General features: G+C 37.0%; 2 protein-coding genes and 1 pseudogene across 5 annotated transcripts; 1 reads left to right on the top strand and 2 right to left on the bottom strand.

The window, feature by feature from the left end:
* Positions 1 to 237: 237 nt before the first annotated feature.
* Positions 238 to 1,250, top strand: LOC149020923 (18.1 kDa class I heat shock protein pseudogene; annotated as a pseudogene).
* Positions 1,251 to 1,386: 136 nt separating this feature from the next.
* Positions 1,387 to 4,488, bottom strand: CCMH (cytochrome c biogenesis protein family). Of its 3 annotated transcripts, XM_089149167.1 has the most exons (6): positions 4,383 to 4,468; positions 4,184 to 4,254; positions 3,789 to 4,036; positions 3,203 to 3,366; positions 2,033 to 2,164; positions 1,387 to 1,953 (listed from the first exon to the last, which is right to left on the bottom strand). In XM_089149167.1, exons 4-6 carry the CDS (start codon positions 3,344 to 3,346, stop codon positions 1,771 to 1,773), a joined length of 459 nt encoding a protein of 152 aa, XP_089005293.1. In that variant the 5' UTR covers positions 3,347 to 3,366; positions 3,789 to 4,036; positions 4,184 to 4,254; positions 4,383 to 4,468; the 3' UTR covers positions 1,387 to 1,770. The 3 variants fall into 3 exon arrangements, with proteins under 3 accessions (XP_089005293.1, XP_089005292.1, XP_089005291.1); XM_089149166.1 differs by lacking the exon at positions 3,789 to 4,036; XM_089149165.1 differs by lacking the exons at positions 3,789 to 4,036; positions 4,184 to 4,254 and having other exon boundaries at positions 4,383 to 4,488.
* A 5,349-nt stretch (positions 4,489 to 9,837) lies between these two features.
* On the bottom strand, positions 9,838 to 17,289 carry LOC149020921 (uncharacterized). 2 transcript variants are annotated; one of them, XM_089149159.1, is made up of 7 exons: positions 17,083 to 17,289; positions 16,861 to 16,991; positions 16,010 to 16,178; positions 14,629 to 15,065; positions 13,558 to 14,535; positions 13,043 to 13,428; positions 9,838 to 11,856 (listed from the first exon to the last, which is right to left on the bottom strand). In XM_089149159.1, exons 3-7 carry the CDS (start codon positions 16,153 to 16,155, stop codon positions 10,342 to 10,344), a joined length of 3,462 nt encoding a protein of 1,153 aa, XP_089005285.1. In that variant the 5' UTR covers positions 16,156 to 16,178; positions 16,861 to 16,991; positions 17,083 to 17,289; the 3' UTR covers positions 9,838 to 10,341. The 2 variants fall into 2 exon arrangements, with proteins under 2 accessions (XP_089005285.1, XP_089005284.1); XM_089149158.1 differs by having other exon boundaries at positions 13,043 to 14,535.
* Positions 17,290 to 24,529: the final 7,240 nt, after the last annotated feature.

Raw genomic sequence — 24,529 nt, 5'->3', positions numbered from 1 at the left:
TTTAATAATAATTTCTGTCTGGAAGCTGTTTGGATGTCCTAAATTCAAATTACAACTGTGAAACCCGACCCAAAACCCGACCGTGAGTATCACATACCCACCCATCTTCGAGAGAGAGGGAGAAAGAGAAAAGAGGATCTATCCAGAACGACTACGATGCCACCTCATATTGACACGTGTCCAGTTTAGTAAAGCTTGCCTTCGATAGATGGTTCTGGAATGTCTTCCCTTTTATGATAAGTAAATTCCCGCTAAACCCAGTTGCGCAGTGACAGAAAAAGCTCAAGCGATCCAGAAACCACGAGATCTTCCAAATGGCGCTCGTCCCTCGCACCTTCTCAGGCCAAGGCCAACTCCAGCTGAGCAACATCTTGGACGACTTCAATGACTTCGATCGACGATTCAGCAATTTCTTCGATCGTCGCCTAGGCAGCTTCTTCGATGATTTTTCTCGGGACCTCTGGAATAGGAACCTTCCGTTTCCTGAATTCCCTCTCATCAATGCTTCAGCTTCCTTCCCTCCCTGTGATTGGAGCGAAACACCAGAAGCCCACATCTTTATAGCTGATCTTCCTGGGCTTAGAAGCGACGAAATGAAGGTTGAAGTTGAAGACGACAGATTTCTCAAGGTCAGTGGCCAGAGAAACGACGGTTTTGAAGAATCAGGTGATGGGTGGTACCGTGCTGCGAGTAGCAGTGGCAGATTTGTTAGGCTATTCCCATTGCCTGATAATTCTAAGGTTGATCAGGTTAGGGCATCCATTGAAGATGGTATTCTTACTGTTACCATTCCAAAAGGGGATTCCAGAAGGCCTGAAGTGAAAGTTATTGAATATACTGATGAGTAAAGTTTAGAAAAGTAAGCGTTGGGGGTACTAGCATGGTTTAAACTTTTGAGGTGTGTGTTGTAATTAACAGTTATAGGTTTAAAGTGAAAGCGAATGAATTTAATGGAAGAAGTTTGGAAATGTGGGTATGTGGGGGTATTAGTGGGGTTTTAAGGGTATGTGTTGTAATTAACGGGTATATGGTTAAAATGACTAGGGTTTTGAAGTTCTCTGTTGAAGCGAGGGATTTGGAATGTAAGCTTGGGGTGTTAAGGGTTTTGAAGTTCTCTGTTGAAGCGAGGGATTTGGAATGTTAAGCTTGGGGTGTATAAGTTCATGGTTGTATGTGTAGGTTACTAATACCAAAATGTGCTTGAGCTTGTGTAGTTGTGTGTTCTTCTGATCCTCCTGTGAATATTTTTCTAAATTCTAAGAAAATGGTTTCTTCCTCTCCTATATCAGCCCATTAGGGTGAAAGACGTGTAAAAAATTCATCAATTTTGTCATTGGATTCCCTGCTGAATAGGTGTTGATGTCTATAGTTAGTGGTTAACAAGGTTTCTTTCTAAACTAGTATCTTGATATCACTTCAGAGATTCAAGCAAGTTTTTATTTCTTCCAGCTGACCTCATGTCCTGTCGGAAAAGATTTCAACTGGGAAAATTAATTAAAGAAATACGAATCAAGGAAGAGCATTAGAAATGGTTGAGAAACCATGACGAATTACAAACTCCAGGTCTCAATGCCCCAGACAGCCATATGGCTCACAATGCTCTCACAGGTTGCTATACATCTTTTGATATCTTTATCGTTAACATTAAGTAGAAGGGGAAAAGGTAAGTTCTAAAATGAGCTCCGCTTTTCCAGGACTGAAGTCTTAATCACCCCAAGCCTTGAAAAATGAATAAGACAGGCAACACAACATTCCAAAGTGATGGCTTCATCAACTCCACCACATCTTTCCTCCTTGCGATGGAGGTGGCGTAAGAAGATCTAGCATTGTCTGCTTCTCTTTTGGGGTTAATGGAACACCTCTGACAAGGTCCAATGCCATTATGTGAACGTTAGTCCTTCGCCTGTGCTTCTGATAAGCCCATATTCCTGCAGCCGCACCTGCAACCACAAACTGTTCCATTCCTGGTGATGCAATATACATGGATTATAAACAGATATACAACTATGACGTGCTGATCCCATAAACTAACCGGCGATAACCACAGTGCTGCAGTTTGGAGATCAAAACGTGGTGCATAGAGAACAGTTTCACCATAATCCTCCTCCAGTTTTTTATAGATATCTTTATCAGTTTTGCCAGATCGAATTTCATCACGAATAAGCTGCCACAATTGTGAAAAGGAGTGTCAATTCAGGCATGAAGAAAACCCAAGTAAGAAAACTAATTCCATTGAACATAACAAGCAATCTCAATGATATACATTGTTTCAAGTAAGAAAACTACTTCCATTGAACATGACAAGCACCCTCAATGATGTACATTCCCACCCATGAGAAATTAATTTACAAATTTTTATATACAATCTGATGGTGTAAATTTTCACTTGTCATAGCAACTTCACTTTGTCAAATCTGTTTCAGTCGACTTTGAGATTTTTCTTTTTAGCAGATAAGGAATTGAGTTCCTGAGTTCATGCATGCTAGCTTAAAGAAGGATAAATGTAGTAACTAGTGCAACAATTCAGATTTGTCTGTTAGACTGGGCTTTGTTTTTAGGAACAACCAATTAAACGTAAAAAAACGCACTTCACTTGATCAAATGGTATTTGGAAGCTAACCAACTTAAAATCCCAAGAAATTTGATAGAACTTAAGAGGGTTCTTAAACCTCGATGAAGTGAAAAACCCTTTTCTTTTTTAAAGGGAAGGTAACAGCCAAGAGGAATGCAAGATGAAGTTAACTACTCTTTTCTTTTATAAGTAAAGGGGAAGGTAACAGCCAAGAGGAATGCAAGATGAAGTTAACTACTCTTTTCTTTTATAAGTAAAGGGGAAGGTAACAGCCAAGAGGAATGCAAGATGAAGTTAACTACTCTTTTCTTTTATAATAAAAGGGGAAGGTAACAGCCAAGAGAAATGCAAGAACAACTAGCATGGGCTAAATGCACCACAACATCACAAACACACTACGCACTGGGCAGATATTCTGATCACCTTGACTCAGTTCCAAAACAGAAGTATTTCTATGACCATGCCTATTATTTCAATCCGGCAGAAATTCTCTGCACTATGTGAGTAATATTCTTCAAACCTGATGAACACCTAAACATAACGACTGAAACTTCCAACCAAGAAAGGAATGCATTCCAGAATGTGAATGTTTACATTCAAAAACCAAAGGAAGAAAACTAAATGGCTTACCTTCCTGAGCAGGATAGCAATATCTGCTTGTGAGTCTTCAATGGACTGGCTCCCACACTCAGTGCAACGGACGTTGTGACTAATGTTCCTAGCTCGAGCGTCCACCGTCTGTTGCTTCTTCACGGCATCCTCTTCGTTTTCCATTGTTAGATACAATCATACAACTGCAATAAAGTAATGAATTGATTTTAGAAAAAAGAAAAGATAAATAACAGACAAAGAACCAAAATACAAACACCTTATATGCAAGTGCCAAACTGAATTAGATCGCAGCTTAGTACTAACTTTAATAAGTGCTAAATACAGCTATATCAAAAGGATCTAGAATCCTATATATATAAGAACATTTCTGAACCACAACATCGAACTCCTTCTGGGTCAAATTCGTGAAACCAAGCTTGCAAGAAGAAGAAAATTGGGGATGGAAGCATTGATGATACAAAATAGATTAAAAAAACAACTTTTCTATTGGTAGCGAGATGGAATTCAGTGGGCTGTTGGTGCGTTGAAGAGAAAAAAAATAAGCGATGGATTCAGAGCTGCCAAAGGAAAGGACCCAGAGAGAAAAGTGAGAGGGAAGGCCTACCGTAAGATAATGTTCGATTCAGGCGATGAGGAGGAAAACCCGTCAGCAGCTAAACGAGGAAGAATCCCAGAACCAGAGGAGGGAGACTCGGGAGTGGAATCCCAAAACCCTTTTCTGAATTGTAAGCAGAAGGAAGATGGGGGAAATGAAACAGAGTTTTAGAAGAAGAAGAAATGAACAAGTGCTAGGAGATTCAGATTTGGGAAGTAAGGAAGGGCGAAGAACACCAGGGGCAGTTTCCATTATCTCTGCAATCAGAAATAGCATGTATTCTCATTTCAGTTTTAATCAAATCAAAATCGGATTTCTCAAGACCTAGTCATTAACACCCAACGTTTTCATTCAGCAGTACCCTTTAAATCACAAAAGCAGAATTCAAGAAGAATAAGACATACAAACAATTCTCTCCTTTTGGTGCAAGAGAAATTCAACCCGCTGAAGCTGGAGCTGTATTTGCTCTCTCCAGCTTCTCCACGTCAGAGGAAATTGCAGCAGGAGCCATTTTGCTTGAGTTTTAGAAGAAGAAAAAAAATTGCAGAAAAGGAATAAATCAAAAAAAACAAACAAAAAAGAGATGGGAGATGAACTACGAACCAGGGATGGTTCGATGAGGAAGACGCCAAGGAAGAATAGAGAGCTCAGCCGAACTGGACAAGCGAACACGGGAAAGCCATAGCTATAGGGTTCCAGACTGAATCGATGGAAAAGATAAACCCTTCCGTGATGGGAAGGGTATTTTTGGAATTAAAAAAAAAAAAACGATGATTTAACAGATAATATTGACGGAGTGTACTATTATGTAATTTTAACTAATATTTTGCAGTATTTATGTTAATTTAGCAATACTGTTGAATGTTGTGGACTTGTGGTGTTTTAAGTTTTCTTATATAGTTTTTTTTTTTTTTTTAGGCACAACCACTCCAAAGTCGAAAGTGAGGTTCTCAACCAAAGTTGAAGAGTAGTTGTTCAACCATTCCTAACCTTCTATTGGCTATAGTTGGGTTTTTTTTCCCCTTATGTCTAAACACTAATTTCACTGTTGATTGCATGAAACAGGGAAAAAACTTTGATGAGTCTGGATTGTTTCCATGAAATTGGGAGTACTCGTGCTCCTCCCGATGTCTATTGACCACAAATTATAGGGGAGGGCCCACAGGATTAGGGTTATGAATTTTTTAAAATATTTTATTTATTTTTACTTGTAGTCCCCACATAATTTGTGGTTGTAATGCTATAAGGGGAGCATACCCAATCAGGAGAGATGATCCACACTCAATTTGAATCCCTAGTGGTTCCAAGATTCACTGTGATGGTGTTTTCTTGACATGTAGGTCCTTCTATGTGCATCTTGTGGTCTACATCCAACTTGGATGACCTAAGTATGGGTTCAAAGCGATACCTATGAACCCATACTCATTGGATCATACTTTTTTACTTGAAGAGATCTGGGATTCCATAGTGAAGCTGCAACAATGTGAGGTGGTTCATCAAATTAGAGGGACGAATAGAGGTGCTAACTTCTTAGCAAGTCTAATGAATGATAATAAGGAGGTGATTTTTATCCGGGAGGGTTCCCTAAACGCCTCAAAGCCATTGTGGCTGAGGAGGCTGGTGGAAGAGTTTTTATGAGACTATAAATAATACCATTTTATTATTCCTCTCATATATATTTATATATTCTCTTTGGTTTAAAAAAAAAAAAAAAAAAAGTGAGTCCAATTCTCTCCCCACGTGTGCAGGCTATTTATCCATCCTTTCACGCTTACAGTGGGTGTGACACAAACTTGCCTGTACTACATGGACATGCCCATATGTGAAGGTGGAGGAATGGAAGGGAGTGTGGATCATGTTCCCTTGACGAGGAACACTCTGTGTTTCCCTAACGGCTTTACAACCACAAATTACTTGGGGTCCACAAGTAAAAAATAACAAAATATTTATAAAAAAATAAATCCCATCACTTAACCCTATGGGCCCCCTATAATTTGTTGTCAGTAGCCGTCAGGAGAGACAATCCGGACTTAGTGAAAGGAGAGCAGTTGAGTGGAGAGATCTATTGTCAAACAAAGTAGGGTAAATTTCTTTACAATTGGTGCTGGGGTTCACAATTAGTTTCTCTTGACACTGAGCATTAATAATTGGTTCTTATTGTATCTTTGTTTCAGTAAGCAACATGCACAATTACACATCTAGATAACATGTAACGGCCTTCAGAATTGGTTGAAGTTCAATTTACAAGCAACGACATGATTGCACCAGTTATATTAATAAGAGCAAATTGCATTGGCATCCCAAGATGGAGGCCTTAAAGCGTTGACACCCCAATTTATGTTTACAAAACACAAATACCTCAAAATTGGATTTTTATTGGATATATTTGTCCAATTTATCAGTAAAAATAGTTAAATCAATGTTTCTTTTGTTTCAATTTAAAAAATATCCTAAACAGTATCTGGACTATTTTCAGTGATAAATTAGACAAATATATCTAATGAAAATTCAATTTTGGGATCTTTATATTTTATAAACATAAAATGGGGGTGTTAGTGCTTTAAGGCCTCCATTTTGGAGTGTCAATACAATTTTCTCTATTAATAAATATAATGAAGCTGTGAAAATAATAAATAATAAATAATAAAAAATAAAAACGTAAAAGATAAAATTTTGCATGGTTCATCGGAAGTTTACATCCACTCCACAATTGAGTGGAGATGGTTTTACCATGAAATGAGCATGAATATACTCCTATTTCAAATAAAAGAAAAACCCAAATGCCTTTACACCAAACAATGCCCAAAACAATGAATAAGACCTTTGGAGAGCGCTCCATTTGCCCACCTAACGATGGTGAACATTGTAAAACTACGACTAGGGAGGCTTTGGCAATGTCTCTGGCACTTCTTGAGGCTATCGCAAATGTATACGATTATGTGACCCTTCACCACGTGACAAGAAGAACCATCGAGTCTCCCACAATGTTTCCATAATGACACAATGGATGTTATGGCCATGCGCCCACTTGTTTTTGTCAAAATATGTGTTTCACTAATGTATTTCAATATTTCATCTTATTATGTGCAAGGGACTTAACTCACAACTAAACTCTGCAGGATGAAGTGTGGGGTTTATCGAGGGGATGTATTAGCACGGAACTTAGAGGACAATCATCGCAACTACTATCATGGCCTGACAGGAATAGATCAAGCCCACTCTTCTCTAGTCAAGTTAGCAAACATTTGGTGCAACTTGCAAATAATTGTGAACCTTTTTCGACACCCGAAGCACAATCGATTGCTCATGTTGTAAATATGTTTAAAACTTTATATAAATATTTTATTTATTTTAACTGTGTCTTTCATCCATGGTTTTACTTACGACATACGGTTGAGAGAATAGATAAAGCCCGGGTATTATTAACTCTTCTCTAGTCAAGTTAGCAAACATTTATGCTGGTGCTTGGAACTTAAGGTTTGCAGAAAGATCTTGTGAACCTTTTGAACCCGACACACCGATTCTAAAGGAGCGTGTTACAACAACGTCGATTGCCCCTCAATCGTTTTAAATCAGCTCATGTTCCTATTTTGGCACATCTAGTTTCTTGTATAAACCATATAAACATTAGTGTTTTGTTGAATCCCAACTTGCAAATGTGGTTCACCTCCTTAGCATATAGATCTTCAATAGCTCTAAAGAATGCTTGGACTATAGTAAACCTAACTAAATTATATAATTCTCCTTCTCAGTAATATAGCATTTATTTTTCTCAAAAAAAAAAAGAAAAAAAGAAGAAGAATTGGATTGTTAGAAGTTAGTTATATCTAACCCTCCCCTCGAAGTATCCTACTGGTAGTATAGGATAACCAACCTTGTTGATAGGTTCTTGGGCTTTTTAGCACGATATATTCCTAGGAGGTCTGACTTGGTGGTGGCTAGATATCTAGCCAGGAAGGCATTCATGGTGGCAAGTTCAGCTGAATGACCTATTTCTTCTCAACAGTTATCAGAGATTTGTTCAAAAAATAAAAAAAAAAATAAATAAAGGACCTCGAAACAGTCTAGGGACATTTTACATGTGAAAATGGATCGTTGACTCGAAGGACGATTTGCTTTAGTTTAGTGTAATAAATGCCCTAAACCATTCAACGAGATTTACAACCGTTGGATCCCACATTTCTGTCAAGTGACTGCTTGTTTCTCAACGGTCGGGATTTCAATCATTTGGTTGGACTTTTAAACTGGAAGGTTGAACAACCTCCTACAGGGAGGTCTTGGGTTCGGACTCATTCGACAACCTTAATAGTCATTCACTCATTCCCATCCCAGCATAGTATATTAAAAGCTCTTAAAAAAAAAAAAAAAAAACCCTCTTAAGGTTGAACAACAACTTCTACCGACAAGACGACAAGAGACGATAATCCAGATATCCGTTATATAGACTATACTTTTTTCTCTTCAATCTCCTAAAATTCCAATATTTCTAGCCTAACTGGCGTGCTTTGATTGATGATAAAATTGTCTCCTGTAGCTGACGTTCAACGCTCAGGATGTTCGCTTCTACTTCCTGCAACTTTCCTTGCAAGCCCGTAGTGGATCAAAGAGATTCTCCTTTCCTATATAAACCCATATTTCTCTGCAGTGTTACCCAGTTTCCAATAGACAGCTTCAACTTTTGCTGATAGCTCATCTGAAGCTCTTCCTGAAGTAACTGAAAATACTTTTCTACTTTGGCAGCCATGGACTCAACTTGGTTGGAACTTGATTCATCTCCCAGTTTCGACATCAATCTAAATTCTTATGGGTTCTTCATTCAAGCTCCTAAAATTGAGAATTGATTAATCCATGAGAATTGAGATTGATGTCGAAACTGAGAAACGGAACAAGTTCTAACCAAGTTGAGTCCATTGCCGCCCAAGTGGAACAAGTTTTTCCAGTTACTTCACGCAGAGATTAGATGGGTTATCAGCACAAGCTTTCTATTCGAAACCAGGCTAACAGAAAAAATATGTTGTAAATACACTAAAAGGAGAAGCTTTTTGGCTACGGGTTTGTAAGGAAAGTTGCACGAAATTGTAAAGGCGGACACTCAGCTTTGAACGTCAATTTCGCCACCAACGCAGATCCAGTTCAGGCAAGGCATACTCAGGAATCTTGCAGTTTAGAGCCAAACAATATAAAGAAGATTATCAGGGTTTTTTTTAAATCTTTTCCATGACTAGGGTTTCTTCCCTTTTGTTATAAATAGCTGAGTTATCTTTGTTGAAATGGAAAAAAATGGAGACTTTTAGTCGATCTAATGTTATCTTAGAAAGATCTTCATGACTCTCTTCAAATTTTCCATTTTCCACAATCTTCTCAACTTAAAGAAAGTGGAGATCTGATATCCAACCACTTAATTTTGAAAGTGGAGATCTGATGTAATTGAATCTAAGGTCAATTGGAGTTTCAGCCAAAGTAGAGCCATTTCTTAGCCAAGAAGAGAACCGTCAAGATCATTGGTTACTTTATTTTTATGGTTAGTTAGATATCAATTTGTAATGATAGATATGTTCCTGAGTATTCTAATTTGGATCCTGATACCTCTCATCAGATGTAGATACAGTAAATGGAAACAGATGTTAATAAAATTCGAGTTTTCAAGTATCCATTCATTAATAGAAGAAGAAAAAAAATTTCTAGCTGCTGTTATGAACCAACCCACCCAGAACACTGGTCCTGGCAGATCTGTGGTTCCACCAAACATTCTTGTTTGGCACTTCTCATTTAGGAGATTACCACTGAAATGGAAAGACACCTATCGTGATGCCGATCGTTACCTACAACTGAAATTGTTTGACTCTTTTTTTTTGTGGTGAACCTGAAATTGTTGACTTAACAGAAGCATCGAATTCAAATGACAATTTCATTTCAGAACAAAATATCATGAAGGAATTGAAAATAACAAACAGATGAGTTTTCATATTTCTACTTTTCATACTTCCAGATAAGATCAATTATTCTTAGAGCCAGATCTTGTGAAACTATGAAACATTAAATTAAGGATTGGGGAGGAAATAAAATCTGGAATACTTTCTGGAACTGTACATAAAAGAAAAAGAAGACTTTATACACTGAGTAACTCATTCTATGGGTAGGAAGAGACAGCAGTTCTGCACAGTCCCACAATTGAGTCAATTCAATCTACTGAAACATTTGATAGCGAATTGGGAACCATAAAGATTTTACATGATCAGAAGATAGCAGGAAATCACCAATGACTAGGAATCTGAAATAAGGAAACAACTTTCTGCCATGTCAGGGAGAATTTTTATGTTCTGTCTCATCTGCTTTACTGTGCAGCTTGAATCCTCAGATTTGAACTGATGACCATTAACCAAGGTCAGTCTGTACTAGGTGCATATGATACGACATCTACAGTTCAATCATGCACACTTGCACTATTCTTGTAGACTTTGCAAAAATATATACATTCTTCATGCCAACTAAGGACCACTTCAAGAAATATTTGGGGCTGCTGTCCATATGTTTGTGCCTCAGTTGATTTGGAGTTGATTAACTAGACATGATTCCTCGGTTTTTTGTTCAAATCAAATTTGAGAGGCTTCCTTTTCATCTCTGCAGCTCCAATCATGTATACATTTGCATCTTCTGCTGTTGTAAAATCAGCTGGATTCCTGTTCAGTGTGCAACTCAGAATCCCACTATTTGTTTCCACAGATACAGTTTCAGGCTTTCCATTGACCTTCAGTTCAACATGTCTGGGGCCTTGAGTTTGTGCAAGAGAATCAACACCTTTGGCAATAGAAACTAGAGGAAAATTTTCATTTGTAGACACGGTGGCCCTTTCAAAACTAGCATCCTTCTGTGCAAGAGAAGCAACAGAAACTGGAGGAAAATGTTCACAGGATTTGCCCAAATGATCATTTCTACCATGGTAATTAAAAGAAGAAACCAATGCCCCGTTGGTCTTACTAGCCGCAGGCCCTGGCAATTTGTTGATTATCTGATCATGGGCACATAAAGGATCCTTGCGGAGGCACCCTTGATTATTACTCATATTTACAGGAGTAACTGGGCGTACCCCTGCATGCATGAGTCTGAGCAAATTCGTAGCTGATAATGTCTCATTGTTATGTAAATCTAGCGACGACCTCATTGTTGGAGGATAGACATTTCTCTCACCTGTGCGAGCAAAGAGATGTTCTGAATGCAGCCCCATGTCTGTCTCAATCTCAGAACTTCCTTTTCTCTTTTGAAGATGGCTAGCTTTTAGATTCAAAGGTTTCAATGTATGATCCCAGTTCACGTTTCCCACGGGCAATGGAACAGGAGATTGAAATAGCCTGTTTGGAAAACCCACTTCGGCAATGGACTTCTGAGGGCTATTTGATCCAGAAGGCATTTGACATGGTACTTTGGGCCAAACAGATTGGGATTCTATGATGGAACTTTGTGGCAAAATTGCCTGAGACGTACGATATGCATGTAAGGACTGAACAGAGGAACTTAAATAGCCAGGTACTACCATATTCCCACTCTGACTACAATTTTCAATACCAAAGCTTCTTGAACCAATGGCAGGATATGGGAGTTGACTTGGTATCTTTTCTTGGTGCTCTGCAAATGATTTAAATCCACTAGAGGCCTGAGCTTGTTCTGGTTGATTTCTTCTGAGTTTGACACTGTAGCATTCTCCACCAGCAGTAGAAGGGCAAGCAACTGACTTCTTTTTGGTAAGTCCCATACTTGAACCTGAACCAATGTCCTTGGCATTACAAGACAGGGATTTTTGCAAGTTAAACTTCTCGTGTGGTAATCTCGATGCATCAGTGCAAACCACTAGTCCAGTATCCTTATTGTTCTCAGCTGTCACTGACGACCAGTACCTGTTCCTTGCAGCTCCCTTGGCATAATCAAGAAGCCTCTCATGCTGATTTCTGGCCATGAGTTCTACAATTTCCATGGGCATATTATCTGTTTCTTTGGCCATTTTTTCACATTGATCCATTGAAAGTTTAGACGGCTCTTTAATATGAGCAGCATTCTCAAAATGGCATCCACTGGAGGCATCCTGAAACATGCAAAAAGAACAAAAACTTTTCTGTAGGTACATATGATGCCAGTTGAGTAGGTTGTTCAACAGATGCCATGAACAAAGGTGGAGTAAAGAGAAGAAAAAAAAAAAAAAAAAAAAAAAAAAGAAAGAAAACTAATACAAGTAAATCGCCTAAATATGCATACAGCATGAACCAGACAGCATAAAAACTCCCATCAACAGCCATTAATAAATAACTCTCTATATGTAGCAAAATAGGCATTAGATTTTAGTAGTGATTTCACCTCACAAAGTGCATAACTCAATCAATATAGCATGAAGCATAATGATCCTGTTACTGCATATGCAGGTAATTAAATGGAGTCATCAAATTTGCTGGCACATTGCTCTTCAAAAGATGTGGCATCTAAACCCTCCCCCCCCCCCCCCAAAAAAAAAAAAAGTTGCCATAGGCTGGGTTCTCAATAGACCAATGATTTGGTTATCAATATGAAATATAAATAGCCATGGGAGAAAGATCTATCCTTAGTCAACATATATGAACTCAATCTAGCTATCAATTTGATGAGATCGTTCATACACCAGGGAACTTTCACTGACCAGAGAGTCAGATAATCACAGAATCTATAAGGTCTGTAGAAGAAAGATAATTTTCTCCATCTCACGTTTCTGCTACTCTGGAGCTTGTGTAGGAAGATGAACAGCACTTTACTCTGAATCATACTTTCTTTTTGTACAATAAAATACATGATCACTCCCCCTGCCCCTGCCGGGGAAGGGAGGCAGGAAAAGAAAAAGAAGAGAGAAACCTAAACAAGACTACAGACTGACTATGCAGTCCCTTCAAATGAGCCTTTACAAAGAAAATCAATATGCACAGAAAGTTTCATTCCTTACTAACAAAGAAAGTTTACAAGAAAAAAAACAGTAGCGTGCCCAAACTAACAAAACTAATATCAGGGATGTGTATTATGATAATTTCATGTTGGGAATAAGAAGAAATAAGTTTCACAAACAATTAAAATTTTCAACATTGTTAGAGCTGTCCCCCCCCAAAAAAAAAAGGAAAAATAACAAAAAAGTTAAGCTGCTACCAAATGGTTATTTGACAACACTGAAAATGACAACTATGCTATGCTTTAATTTGAAGTAATATAAATGTCATATATTTCTAGAGCACATATAATCAGAAAGACTGTACCTTTGGCTGGCAAATGAGAGGAGATCTAACATGATCAGATCCACGAACGGCAGCCTCACACTCATTTACTTGAGGCAAGTTTTTTTGCCTATCACACAGAGAAGCCTCTCTATGGGACTGCTTTTGACGTTTAGGACCATGTCCACTTCTTCCATCAGATGGATCTCGAACAGAATTAAAACTATCAGATGGGGCATCCTTGTGTTTCTTGCCCAGGTATCTCTTTAGAATCAGATCTTTGCGTGACATTCCTTCTTGCCCGGGCATAATGGAGGACTTCTCAACTTCAACCTGAGGTACCTTATTTTTATTCTTATCGAGGGCAAGACATTTTTCTTTCTTTTGCTGAGCCGCGTAAACTTGGGCACCTGGATTTACATCTGTTCCTGAAATTGCATTTTTAAGATTTATAATGGGAATTAGTTCAGACCTTGCTCCATTGATTTCTGCATCTTTCCTAATCTTGGCTTTCTTATAAATACCAGTGAAATGGTGTGCCGAGGAAGACAACCTACCTTCAATTGGAGAAATTTCCTTTTTCTCCCCATCCAGGATCAATTCTTTATCATTTCTATGTTTGCCCAATATAACTTTAGAACCAAAATATGAAACTGGCAGGAAAGACGCATCTCCTGTTGGTTCACCATCAGCATTTATAGCATCCATGCTTCTGGTCTCGGAATCTTCCTCAATGCTGTCAGGTTTTTCAGTTTCTCCTCTTTGCCAATTCATTCTGGAAGAACCCTCATCTTGATTCCGTGGCCGCTTGCATTCCTTTTTCTTACCCAGCACATTATTTTCATCACTTCCTTGGAAAGTCACTTGATTGTTGATAATGGGATATAAACTCATCCTAGGAGATTCTTCTGGTGTTGACTTTGATTGAGAAACTTGTATTTTCTTGTGATCAGTGTTTGGCTCTCTTTCTGTATTATGAAGCTCATTGGGTGTTGCCAGCATCTCTCTTCTAATTATATCAGTCAATGAGCGCACCTTTCTTGGTTTGTTCCCATGGGAAGTGTCACCTGAACCATCCCGCTGATTTACATGATGTTGATCTTGAAAATCTTCCCCAGCTAAATTCTCATCTTCTGAAGAACTATTTATTGATACAACAGAATGAAGTTTGCTTGTTTGATGCACGACAGCAGTTGAAGCTTCATCTGCTTCAGATATCACAGAAGATGTCACTCCTTCTCTATTTCCTTCATTGATCTGCAGTAAACTGCTCCTGCTAGATCCTGGGTTTCCTGTTTCACGGATTTCCTTGGAACATTCATCATCTATTAATTTATGAGTCTCAGCTTTCTTTTGAAACCTTTTATTTGAACTGTCAGCCATCACTGTATTTGCAATGTAAGTATCATTCGAAGATAAATTGTATCCCTTCTTGGCAATTGGAATAGTTATGTTAAACTTGATTCCATTTGTGCTTACTGCTGCAAGGGATTTATCCACTTTACTAGGACTGGCTGAACTATTCATCTTTTCTCCTGCAACAGTGCCAGAAGATCTATGAATATCTGCAGGAAACAAAATACAGTTAAACTTCATATAACAACTTGGTAAGACTGGACAAAACTGACCTTCCATGATGAGGTCCACCACTCCAGCTCTCTTCTTTTTGTTGTTCCACAATTCTGTCAGCCAATCTTTGCCATTCTTCACAGGTAGAGACACATCTGATCTGGATTTCTGTGGGTCAGCAATGTTGACTTCAGATGATTCCTGAAAGCTAGAATGCAACTTTTGTGCATCGCCACAGGATGAAGAAAAAAGGATCCCAGATGAAGTACTGGTTTTGTTTTCACAAACTCTACAGCGACAAGTTTTAACTACTCCAGTTTCCATTGGATTTTCTTTGGCCTCAGTCTTCCCCAGGCAGATTTGGCACTGCCACCATCTGAATTGAGGAACATGTAGATGAGGAAGCATTTGTTCCTTCAATTTGTTATGGTCACGAACAGTAGGAAATGGCCAACAGATCTTCATGTCTTTTTTACGAACCTCAGAAACGTATCCACTGTACATATACCAAATGAGTTTGTAAGAGAGACAGCATAAAACAGCTCAGAGAAGCAGCCTACCAGGAACAAAGCCCAAAGACCCAAGAGTAGAACTATACTAGGACAACAACCACAACATGTTTAGAATCTGCAGCGAGACTGACTTTTTCCAACTAATAAGCCAATTTAATGCTACATCAAGCTCTCCAATGGAATAAACTTTCCAAGAGGACCAAAGAGATTGAACCTTCAAATGAAATGACACAGTCTATTTATTGGTCAGGAACTGATGATAACCAAGTTAGACCAATAGGTGAGTGACCAACAATCTTACAAAAGAATGAGTACATTCTTAACAGGAAAGGAAAGGTTTATATTTCACTGGTTGATGTTTCAGATTCTAAGGATAAAAATTATAGATTATAAAGCACCAACACTAAATAAGATCTTAGGAACAAAATGTGAATATGTGAGTCCAAAAGTGTTCTCTCATCAACCTAAGTGCGTTTGTAGATGGTTTTCCATAAGAACATCGATATGAATTGAGTGCACTTTTGACTCCTCTATTAGGGACTTCTTGTCTGTAATCAGTTAGAATGAGTTGATACACCTTACCTGAAACATGTAGACTAACTTGAAAATGATAACTATTGAGTATTTAATCAGAAGAAACAATAATATAATTCCATCTGTTCAGATAAATGCCATATAAATAGATTCTCCAAGTTTACATCAAGAATGAAAATAATCATGGAAAAAAAATCATGCGGTTTACTACAACACTAATCCCAATTCTGAAAATAGAAAGAAGCATAGCACCCTAATTAATAAAAACTTGGCATTTTAACATACATATTACATGCACAACTAGCCGTCTGTTTATTCAGGAAAAGAGAAAACAGCTAAGAACATTTATGCACCAGTAAAGGCAAGGAGACAATAAAGTTAGTTTGAGGCTTACCGGATTGAAAAATGCTCACATTCATTTTCCATGGAATTTTGAACAGCATAAGGGAAGGACCGGACTATTCCAACACCAGACTTTTTCGCTAGAGAAATGAAATCATCCTTTTCACAGTTGCTCTCCCCCGCAACATTAACCTCCATCTTGGAAAACCACAGGGATAACACTGCAAGCCCAAAATTTGTTCCCTCTTAAATTCACAAAGACAAGACAAATAATAAAAAAATAAAGAGGACAGATTAAGAAAAAGAATCAATCCCAAAGAGAGAATAATCATTTTTGCCGTCAACCAAAACCATGGACCAGGAAAAAGAAGATACCCTGAATGATAATAAGCCCCTCCATGGTGCTCCTTTAACTTTTTTTTTTCCTCAGGAAAACAAAAACCATGGACGAGCTTAATATCAAGGCACAACTGTAAAACCTTAAATGGAAAAAGAATTATATTTTCTCTTAATTAAAACCGTGGAGGAGCTTGTGAATAATATATAGAATTCAATGCCTTAAACGCCAACAATCCAAAACAAGGAAAATACATCCAAGATAGGAAATAACAGTCCATACTATACAAGAAACCTTATCAAAAGCGAATTTCAATCTCTAACCATATGATGTCGCATGCAATATAGTCCATTAGCATCAATTGTTCATTTATAGCACCTAAAAATTTTTAAGGTGGAACTAACTCAAACTGCAGTTCTGTGAACCCGATCGCAACCATAAAATCATGAAACTGAAAACAAATTAACGGCAGTTGATCCACATAATTTGCACTTCTAAACAGAAGAAACCCACAACATTAAGCAAGCAGGTACTTCAGATAATATTAGAAACACTTTAACCCTTACCAGGACAAAATGAAATTTAAAGCAAAGAACTCCTGCAGCTGATATCTAATTAGAAAGCCCACAAACGGAGGAGAAACGAAGCTGAGCTCAACCACAGCTCGAATCGATCATCACATTGCGGATCGTAAACGCTACTCAACAAGAAGAACAAATTAGGGTTAGGAGAAAAAATAAAAACACAAGTTACAGAAGTCTAAACTATGAGACGAAACGATCACTCACATGGGCTCGATGACTCAGAGACGACCTGCTTTGAGAAATATATAAAACGAAAGAGCTTCACGAGACGAAACTGATAACATCAATTTGGAGACAAAATTCGAAGCTGCCTGAGAAAAATTCCAGTGCGCAAGTCGTTGAAACCCTAGCTAGTTGTTCTAGGGTTTTGAATGGTTGGAAGTTGGAACTTGGAAGTGAAAGGTTTCTCGATGCTCACGAGAAAAAGTGGAGCGTCTCTTTCTTTCTTTTCTTTTCTTTTATTTCCATATCACTTTATCCGCAAAAAGAGGATTTTAAAATTCCATTTATCCATTTTGTCGTCATCTCAACGTAATAAGCGCGTGTGTGAGAGAGAAAGAGAGAGTGTCTGCGTGCGAAATGTGAAGGAGACGAACGGGTATCACCTTTAATTAATTATAAGAGCCCTAAACTGAGTGGTCACAAATGCGTTAGAGAAAAGGACAAACCGAGAAAGTGAGAATGGGAAACCCTAACCCTAAGTCTGTCAATTTCTCTGTCTAGTCTATACCCTAAACCTAACAAGTCATAAAAGAGATTCCTTTGACCTTCTGTAAATTTACTGCCTTAAAATTCTCAGGTACGGTAAAGAGACACGCACAGAGAGAGAAATGGGGTCATCACAGATTCACAGTATCTTTGCACATTATCTTTGAATGAGATTTCCTGTAAACAGTAAGCTCTACTGCTCTAGCACAGCACCAGTAGTGAAATAAGATGGAAACTGGTTAAATATGGTCATTCTAACTGTTTTACAACAGTAATTTTAACTGCTCTACCAGTCAGGTAAATAGTTTAATGGCTCTTTTTCTTTTTTTCTTAAACAGGGTGAAGTTACTAGTAAGATCTAGTTGAACTTTGGTTTCAGCTCTGATGTTGGACCTACTGGGAACATGGTCTGCAGTCTGTACTGCACCTTTAAAGAACACACACAGAGAGAGAGAGAGAGACAGACAGAGAGAGAGAGAGAGAATGGTCTAATAAAGGTGAAGCAAGGTAGCTTTCAAAGCAACTAAGGAAGCCTGTAGAGAGTTCCTTACCTAAGTGTAGCAGACAATTAGTATCAATAACATCACCATTTAAAAACATGGAAGCATTGATCTAAACACAAAACTTGAAAAATAAAAGCAAGAATTAACAGAAGAATAGAATAATAATGGTGGAGGAAGCTCCAGTTCTGGGCTACAATGACTAGCTCATATATCTATAAATGATTCAAAACCTTAGCTTACTGCTGTAAACCCTAATCAAGGTAAACCCTAATTTTTTTTCTTGCATAAATTCCATATCAGAATGCATTTACTTCACTTATACAATAAATAAATCCTCCCAAATACTAATTCACGTTAAGGCAGAATATCCTTCCTAATATGCTATATATTGGGATGTCTGGGGATACCTTCTAAAATTATATCAATCCAATAAAATCCTCAAAATCATCCAAAAATTGTAAAACAATTCAAAAGGAGAAACTAAAAAATTTCTTTCCAAAATAAAGAACAAAATGTTCACCAAAATTCAAGATTTGAAACCCCTTTGGAAAATTCAAGAATTTAATTAAAGAGTCATCCTCTAATTAGGTGTATATGGCTTACCAGCCCTCCACCTGGGCTGGTTCAAATTTGATTGATTTGGCTGGTCAGCTTGGCTTTGTGTAAGGGCCCACCAAGCCACTCCACTTCAAATTTATATGTAGGACAGTGAAAGTCAAGCTTGCATCATTTATATTCTATAATGTTTGTTCTATACTTACACAACCCAATCTGAAACCCTAGTTTCACTGGTTATAATCATGCATGAAGAAAATAATAATAACAAAATCAATATCAATGAGAAGGACTATACGACTTGTGAGAGCTCTCTCACTACATCACACATACCAACAGAGCTCAATCATACCTGCAGTGCATGCATACATTGTTTTTGTGCTATCATGTTTAAACGTACATGACTGTGGATCTAACCATTATCATATACAAAATAACACATGACGTGAAGCGTCACAGAGCAATAATACAATGGCGACCACTTCTCATTATGCTCGTGGGCCAACAATAATTCCATTTATGACGCATGGTAGGGTTGTCTTTTGGTTCACTATGTCAGCCGAATTGAAATGTCACAGAGAATCAATGGGTTTTGTTGAAGAAGATTACTCCAGAAGTTAGGTTTATAAGTTTAGATTTTACCCTGCCTAATAAACCACACAAGACTCACCAAGTCTTCCCTTGATGATCCTAAATTCTCCGTCTTCTCCAGAAAAGAAAAGCAAATGCTTTGATACCTCTGCTCCCACAAGCACAGAGAGAGAGAGAGAGAGAGAGAGAGAGAGAGAGAGAGAGAGAGAGAGAGAGAGAGAGAGAGAGAGAGAGAGAGAGAGAGAGAGAGAGATTGAGAGATTACTTAGAGATTAAAAACTAAACCAGTAAAAAGGAGGTTTAAGGCATGAATATATGCATGCTGTGCAGGGAGAAAAAGTGGGGAATCCTTCTACTCACACATCAAAATTACTTAGAGATTAAAAACTAAACCAGCAAAAGGAGGTTTAAGGCATGAATATATACATGCTGTGCAGGGAGAAAGAGTGGGGAATCCTTCTACTCAGACATCAAAAACTAAACCAGCAAAAGGAGGTTTAGGCACGAAGCTATTGATGTTGGAGGATTTCTACCCATATATAAGTTATAAAAATAAAGTTTTTTACAAGAGAGAGTGCTCTTGTGTATAGATAAAGGAGGTGAGATGATGACCAACACTCCATGAATGATGATAGAGATGATATTAAATGGTTAAGGTCCCCAAGAAAAGGTTAATGTGGTGGGTTAATGGTTGTGTTGTTCTCTATTCTTTTTGGGTCTGTGCTGGTAATTCATCAGAGTAAAGTGATGGAATGCCTTTTGCAGTAAACTATATGGTGCCTGCCTTGTTTAGTTTAGTCGTCAGAAGAGACGGGAAGTACACAATACTGTAAATTTTAGATAGTGGAACTTTTGTGCTTTTACTTTTAGGGTTTTTCTTATCTGGATAGATCTTTAGTCTGTACTTGAATATGGAAGTTAGGGTTTTTATAATATTTAACCCAAACAGGAGAAAGGGGGAACCCTTTTATGAGTGGGTTGAAGTGGGTTTACTGGGTCATATGATTATCAGAAGTGAGGAAATTGTGTGGTTTCTAGAAAAACATAATAAAGATTAGGCCTTTTATAAAGAAGAATAATGAGTTAGAAACCCTAAGCTCTACGTGCTCTTCTTTACCTTTTTCAGGTTGTTTAAATGAATGCTTCCTAAGACATTATTACAGTACAGTTCCCATTCGTGTAAACTGAACACTAAATCAAAAGAGAATTTTTTTTCCCCCAGGAAAGCCATGATCTTCTGCTTAAAGCTACAGTTTTTAGTCTATTAAGATCTTGCCATCTACCCAGAAAGGTATAGCTATAGTTTGAAATATATGGAAAGGGACCCTGAAGGTGAAGTGGGTATTGATGGGTTATAGGAAGAAACCATCATTTGATTTTGCAGTATAATAAGAATATAGCAATAACAGTACGTAACTGGTAATAAGATAATGAGGTCCCAATGCGTCTTTTCCGTTTACTGCCCGTTCCAACTTCTTGATGGTGATGATAATGAACTTCTTTATTTTTCCAAATGTTTTTTGGAGTACTTTCTATAAAGCTAGATTGATGATCGAGTACTCCAATGTAAATAGAATCCTATGCAAAAGGAAGTAAATTCTCTAATCTTTACTTTGGAATCATATATTTTCATGTAAACCATCTGCCTGTCCCCCTCCCCCAAAAAAAATAAAATAAATAATAATATATATAAAATAAATAAATAAAAAATATATATATATATATATAATTTTCATGATCATAGGTTTTCAAGATTTAACTAAGGTAACCTAAAACCTTACCCCCAACAGAAAAATAAGGATACTTTAAGTAATACTTAAGGTAGGTCTTGAAAACCCAAAAAAAAAAAAAAAAAAAGGGAAAGAAAAAAAAAATACTAAATGTTGTGTGTGTGAATGTTTTTTTTTTTTTTTTTCACTTAAAAATCTCATTTTGGAAAGTCTAGTAGAAAAAGAAAATTTTTAGTTTAAGTTTTCAAATCACACTATGAACAGTAGAACTGATAAAGTTTTGTATAGTTATTGCAAAAGAAATGTTTTGTAATTGGTAAGAAACAAAATGAAAACTTATTACAGTTGTATTTTGCCAAGCATGTCATATATTAGGTTTTCTTAATTACTTAAAAGTCAACTTCGACTTATTTTACAGAAAATAATAATAATAATATTGAATTCATAGTATAATCACAAACAATTAATTTTTTAAAAGAAAAAAAAACTATTTTTCTTTCATGTTGTTTGGGAATAAGAATTTATTTTTCTTTTCTCAAGGTTTTTTACCTACTGTACCTCGATCTACTACTGTGGCAAAATGGTTAGATGTACAAAAACATACCCTTATTTTCAAAGAGATTGTCACTAGGACTTAACCTATGACAAAGATTCAACAAATGAATACTTGACCAACACATCAAGCATGACCTATCAAAAATCCTAAACTGAGTGTCATAACGAGTAAAAGAAAATATTTAACAACTTATAGATGCCTACTTAGGCAATTCTATAATAGCTAAAATTGAAACATTCAATAACTTGACAAATCAATATTTGATCACTATAATGGCAACAAAAAGGGGGAAAAAGACAATTTGAAAAATAAATAATAATTGAAATCATGATAAAGGTGGAAAATTACCTGCTTGACCTTGAATGAGGCTTATCAGCCTGTTGCTTCTGATGCTTTCACGCTCTCATGAGTACTGTTGGATCTTCTCCATTAGATTTTTTATCATAAGAAATGTTTTTCTTACGGGTTGGACTTTTTAATACGCAAAGATAGCACCTTACTAATTTCACGGATGAAAACCCATTTCGCCGGTGAAAATTAGGTTTTTCTAGCGAAATAAGGGTTGTAGGGGAAGAGTGAGTCAAACTTGCACCGACATAAGGGTTTACTACGGAGCAAAGATTTTTTTTTTTTTTTTTCTTTTTGGGTAGAAAATCTAGGCACTGATTATTTTGGATAAAAGATATGAAGGCTACAAAAATCTTGAAACAGATCTAATGGCCGCCTATCACAAGGAATCCATTTAGGGTCAATAGATCGATGAACCAAAAATACATAAAAGGAGAAGCTAATACAAGCTTGTAGAAGCTATGTATCGAGAGAACCAAGAGCACACTCTTCCAGATATGTAATCGAGTAGGGCAGACATTAGAACGATGAAGATCGCTTAGCAAAGGCGGAAAGCTGCAATCCAATTTACGAACTGGAGAATCATTAAGTAAAGGGGGAAAGCTGCACCTACTATGCTTCTAAAATATAGTATAACTACATATTTATAGGGAGAAAAATGAAAACCTAAATCTCTTGTCACTACCCCAAAGATCCTAGGGCTTAGATTAAATAAAAAAGAATGCCAGAGGGTCATTGGCACTAATTAATTAAAATATATTTTTTAATAATAAAATATAGAGATAGGCATAAAATGCCATTCCACATTGGTGTCCCTAAGGGTGGCTTCTTCTCCTTGCTCCATAATTAAATATTTTTTTGGTAAACTAATTTATTCTTCTAGATAGGTAAGATCTCCTTAGTTTGTATTCTTTTATATTACAAATGCATATAGGGTAATAAAGCCATTAAGGTTTAAAGTATTAATATCAGGCATTTTATCAATCAAGTGATTTTTAAGAGATCTATCATATTTTTCATACAGCGTTGTGTGTTGTAACCAGACATGAAATGGCACCAAAATGATCAACAAAAAAAGGGTACACTTTCAAAACAATAAACAGTCTATTGACCTCGACTGAGGAAAAGCACAAACGTTAAAGTAGAGAATAGTATGTAATAAGACAATAGACTACAGTATATTGACCTCGACTTAGAAAAAGTACAAACGTTAAAGTAGAGAATAGTATGTCGAGACAATAGACTTTCAACAATTTGAGTAAAATTTGTTAAGGAAGAAAAAAATCAAGTTTGATGCATCAACCAAAAAAAAACAATCTAAGCAAATAAGAAAGGTTAAAAATAATCGAGTTTGATTGGTTTGCATTGGACGAAACGATACAATATCAATCGATATCGATACATATCAACCTATATCATATCATCAAGACATCAACCCTCAACCCCCAAGTAGGGATCAAGCTCCTTAAGGATAATTTGAATGAATTCCCATTAAATCCGGTGTAATGTCAATAAAGACTGACCATAAACCTAAATCGTCAAACTAAGGTTTTCTAAACACAAGAATGGTGGTTGATTCCCTTATTCAAGGTTTTTTCAGATTCTCAAATTAACTTGATTTCTACTTTGATTGATTAGACGATCAGGTTTCCTCTTCCGTGATCAGTTTTACGATAAAGCTGAAAATAAGTAAATAACCACAGGGTTTGAGGTCATGAAAATCTGCGTGAGATGACCACACATGAAATTATGAAAACCCCACAAGGCCACAAAGCGTAAAAAAGCTGCACCCAGATATCACGGTGAACTGGGTGTCGACTGGTTGCACGATTTCATTGGTGGAGACTCCATAAGGATTAAAGAACGAATGGTCTTGAAGATACATTTCCCAGTGAAGAAAAAGATGAATACATATAACAAAAACGTCTGTCTTTTCATTCTGAATAAGCCATGAAAGTTTTCTTGGATGCACGTCCAGTCGTCCAGATGATGATGCCTACAACAGTGGAATCCCACTTTAAGAAAAGCATCGTCATCTTTATTCCTATATATATGTTCTTCTGTGTGTTCTGATTATTCAATGACAAAAAATGTTCAGACGTTAAGAAGTACATATGAGCTTTAGTTGTTGAGTCACCACCGAAGGATTCTCTTCTTTTAAGTGTTTTATTATGAAATGTTTCACTGAAACCCAAAATCTTGAAATCCTTCCCTATGTTTCGAAGCCAAGACCCTCGATCGTTATCCTTCGCTCTAAAATTACATTCCCTATGTTTTTTTTTAAGGTACACCTACACTAATGAAGATGAGAGATCTTCTACCTGCAAGAGTAAGGATTATAATTTTTTTATACTTTTGTTTTACCTTGTTAGTACTCATAGATGAATCTTTCTTTTAAATATAAGATTGAAGGGTGTGAAAGGAGTATAACTATGCAGGTCGGCAGTGGTTTTTCCACACATCTCTGACGGTTTTCTTGGATGATGGTTGATCTTGTCTCTTCCTCTTCTTCTTCCTTTTTTGGGTCAAAATAAAACTTATATTAAGCTCTCCAGAATGATTCTAGAGGTAGAAACAGAAGAACTTACAAAGAAAGCAAATAGAGATTGCCACCAGACCCTATTAAGCATGAACTTCTATGAATTACGAGCTAGAAATAT

Source organism: Hakea prostrata, chromosome 3, assembly GCF_041222555.1.
Source record: "Hakea prostrata isolate BN-2017 chromosome 3, UWA_Hpros_2, whole genome shotgun sequence".
NCBI classification, from domain to species: domain Eukaryota; kingdom Viridiplantae; phylum Streptophyta; class Magnoliopsida; order Proteales; family Proteaceae; genus Hakea; species Hakea prostrata.
The sequence above is the reverse complement of the archived record's forward strand: the minus strand, read 5'-3'. Positions and strand labels throughout refer to the sequence as shown.

Bases quoted from the DNA above. Each gene is read 5' to 3' on its own strand.
- CCMH (XM_089149165.1), bottom strand. From the start codon at position 3,346: ATGGAAAACGAAGAGGATGCCGTGAAGAAGCAACAGACGGTGGACGCT. The intron at 2,165-3,202 runs GTAAGCCATTTA...CAATTGTGGCAG, and splicing joins TTGCTATCCTGCTCAGGAAG to CTTATTCGTGATGAAATTCG. The intron at 1,954-2,032 runs GTTAGTTTATGG...GGAATGGAACAG, and splicing joins CAGCACTGTGGTTATCGCCG to TTTGTGGTTGCAGGTGCGGC.
- LOC149020921 (XM_089149158.1), bottom strand. From the start codon at position 16,155: ATGGAGGTTAATGTTGCGGGGGAGAGCAACTGTGAAAAGGATGATTTC. The intron at 15,066-16,009 runs GTAAGCCTCAAA...GTATATGTACAG, and splicing joins TGTGAGCATTTTTCAATCCG to TGGATACGTTTCTGAGGTTC. The intron at 14,536-14,628 runs GTCAGTTTTGTC...GCACTGTTGCAG, and splicing joins GGTGGACCTCATCATGGAAG to GAGAAAAGATGAATAGTTCA.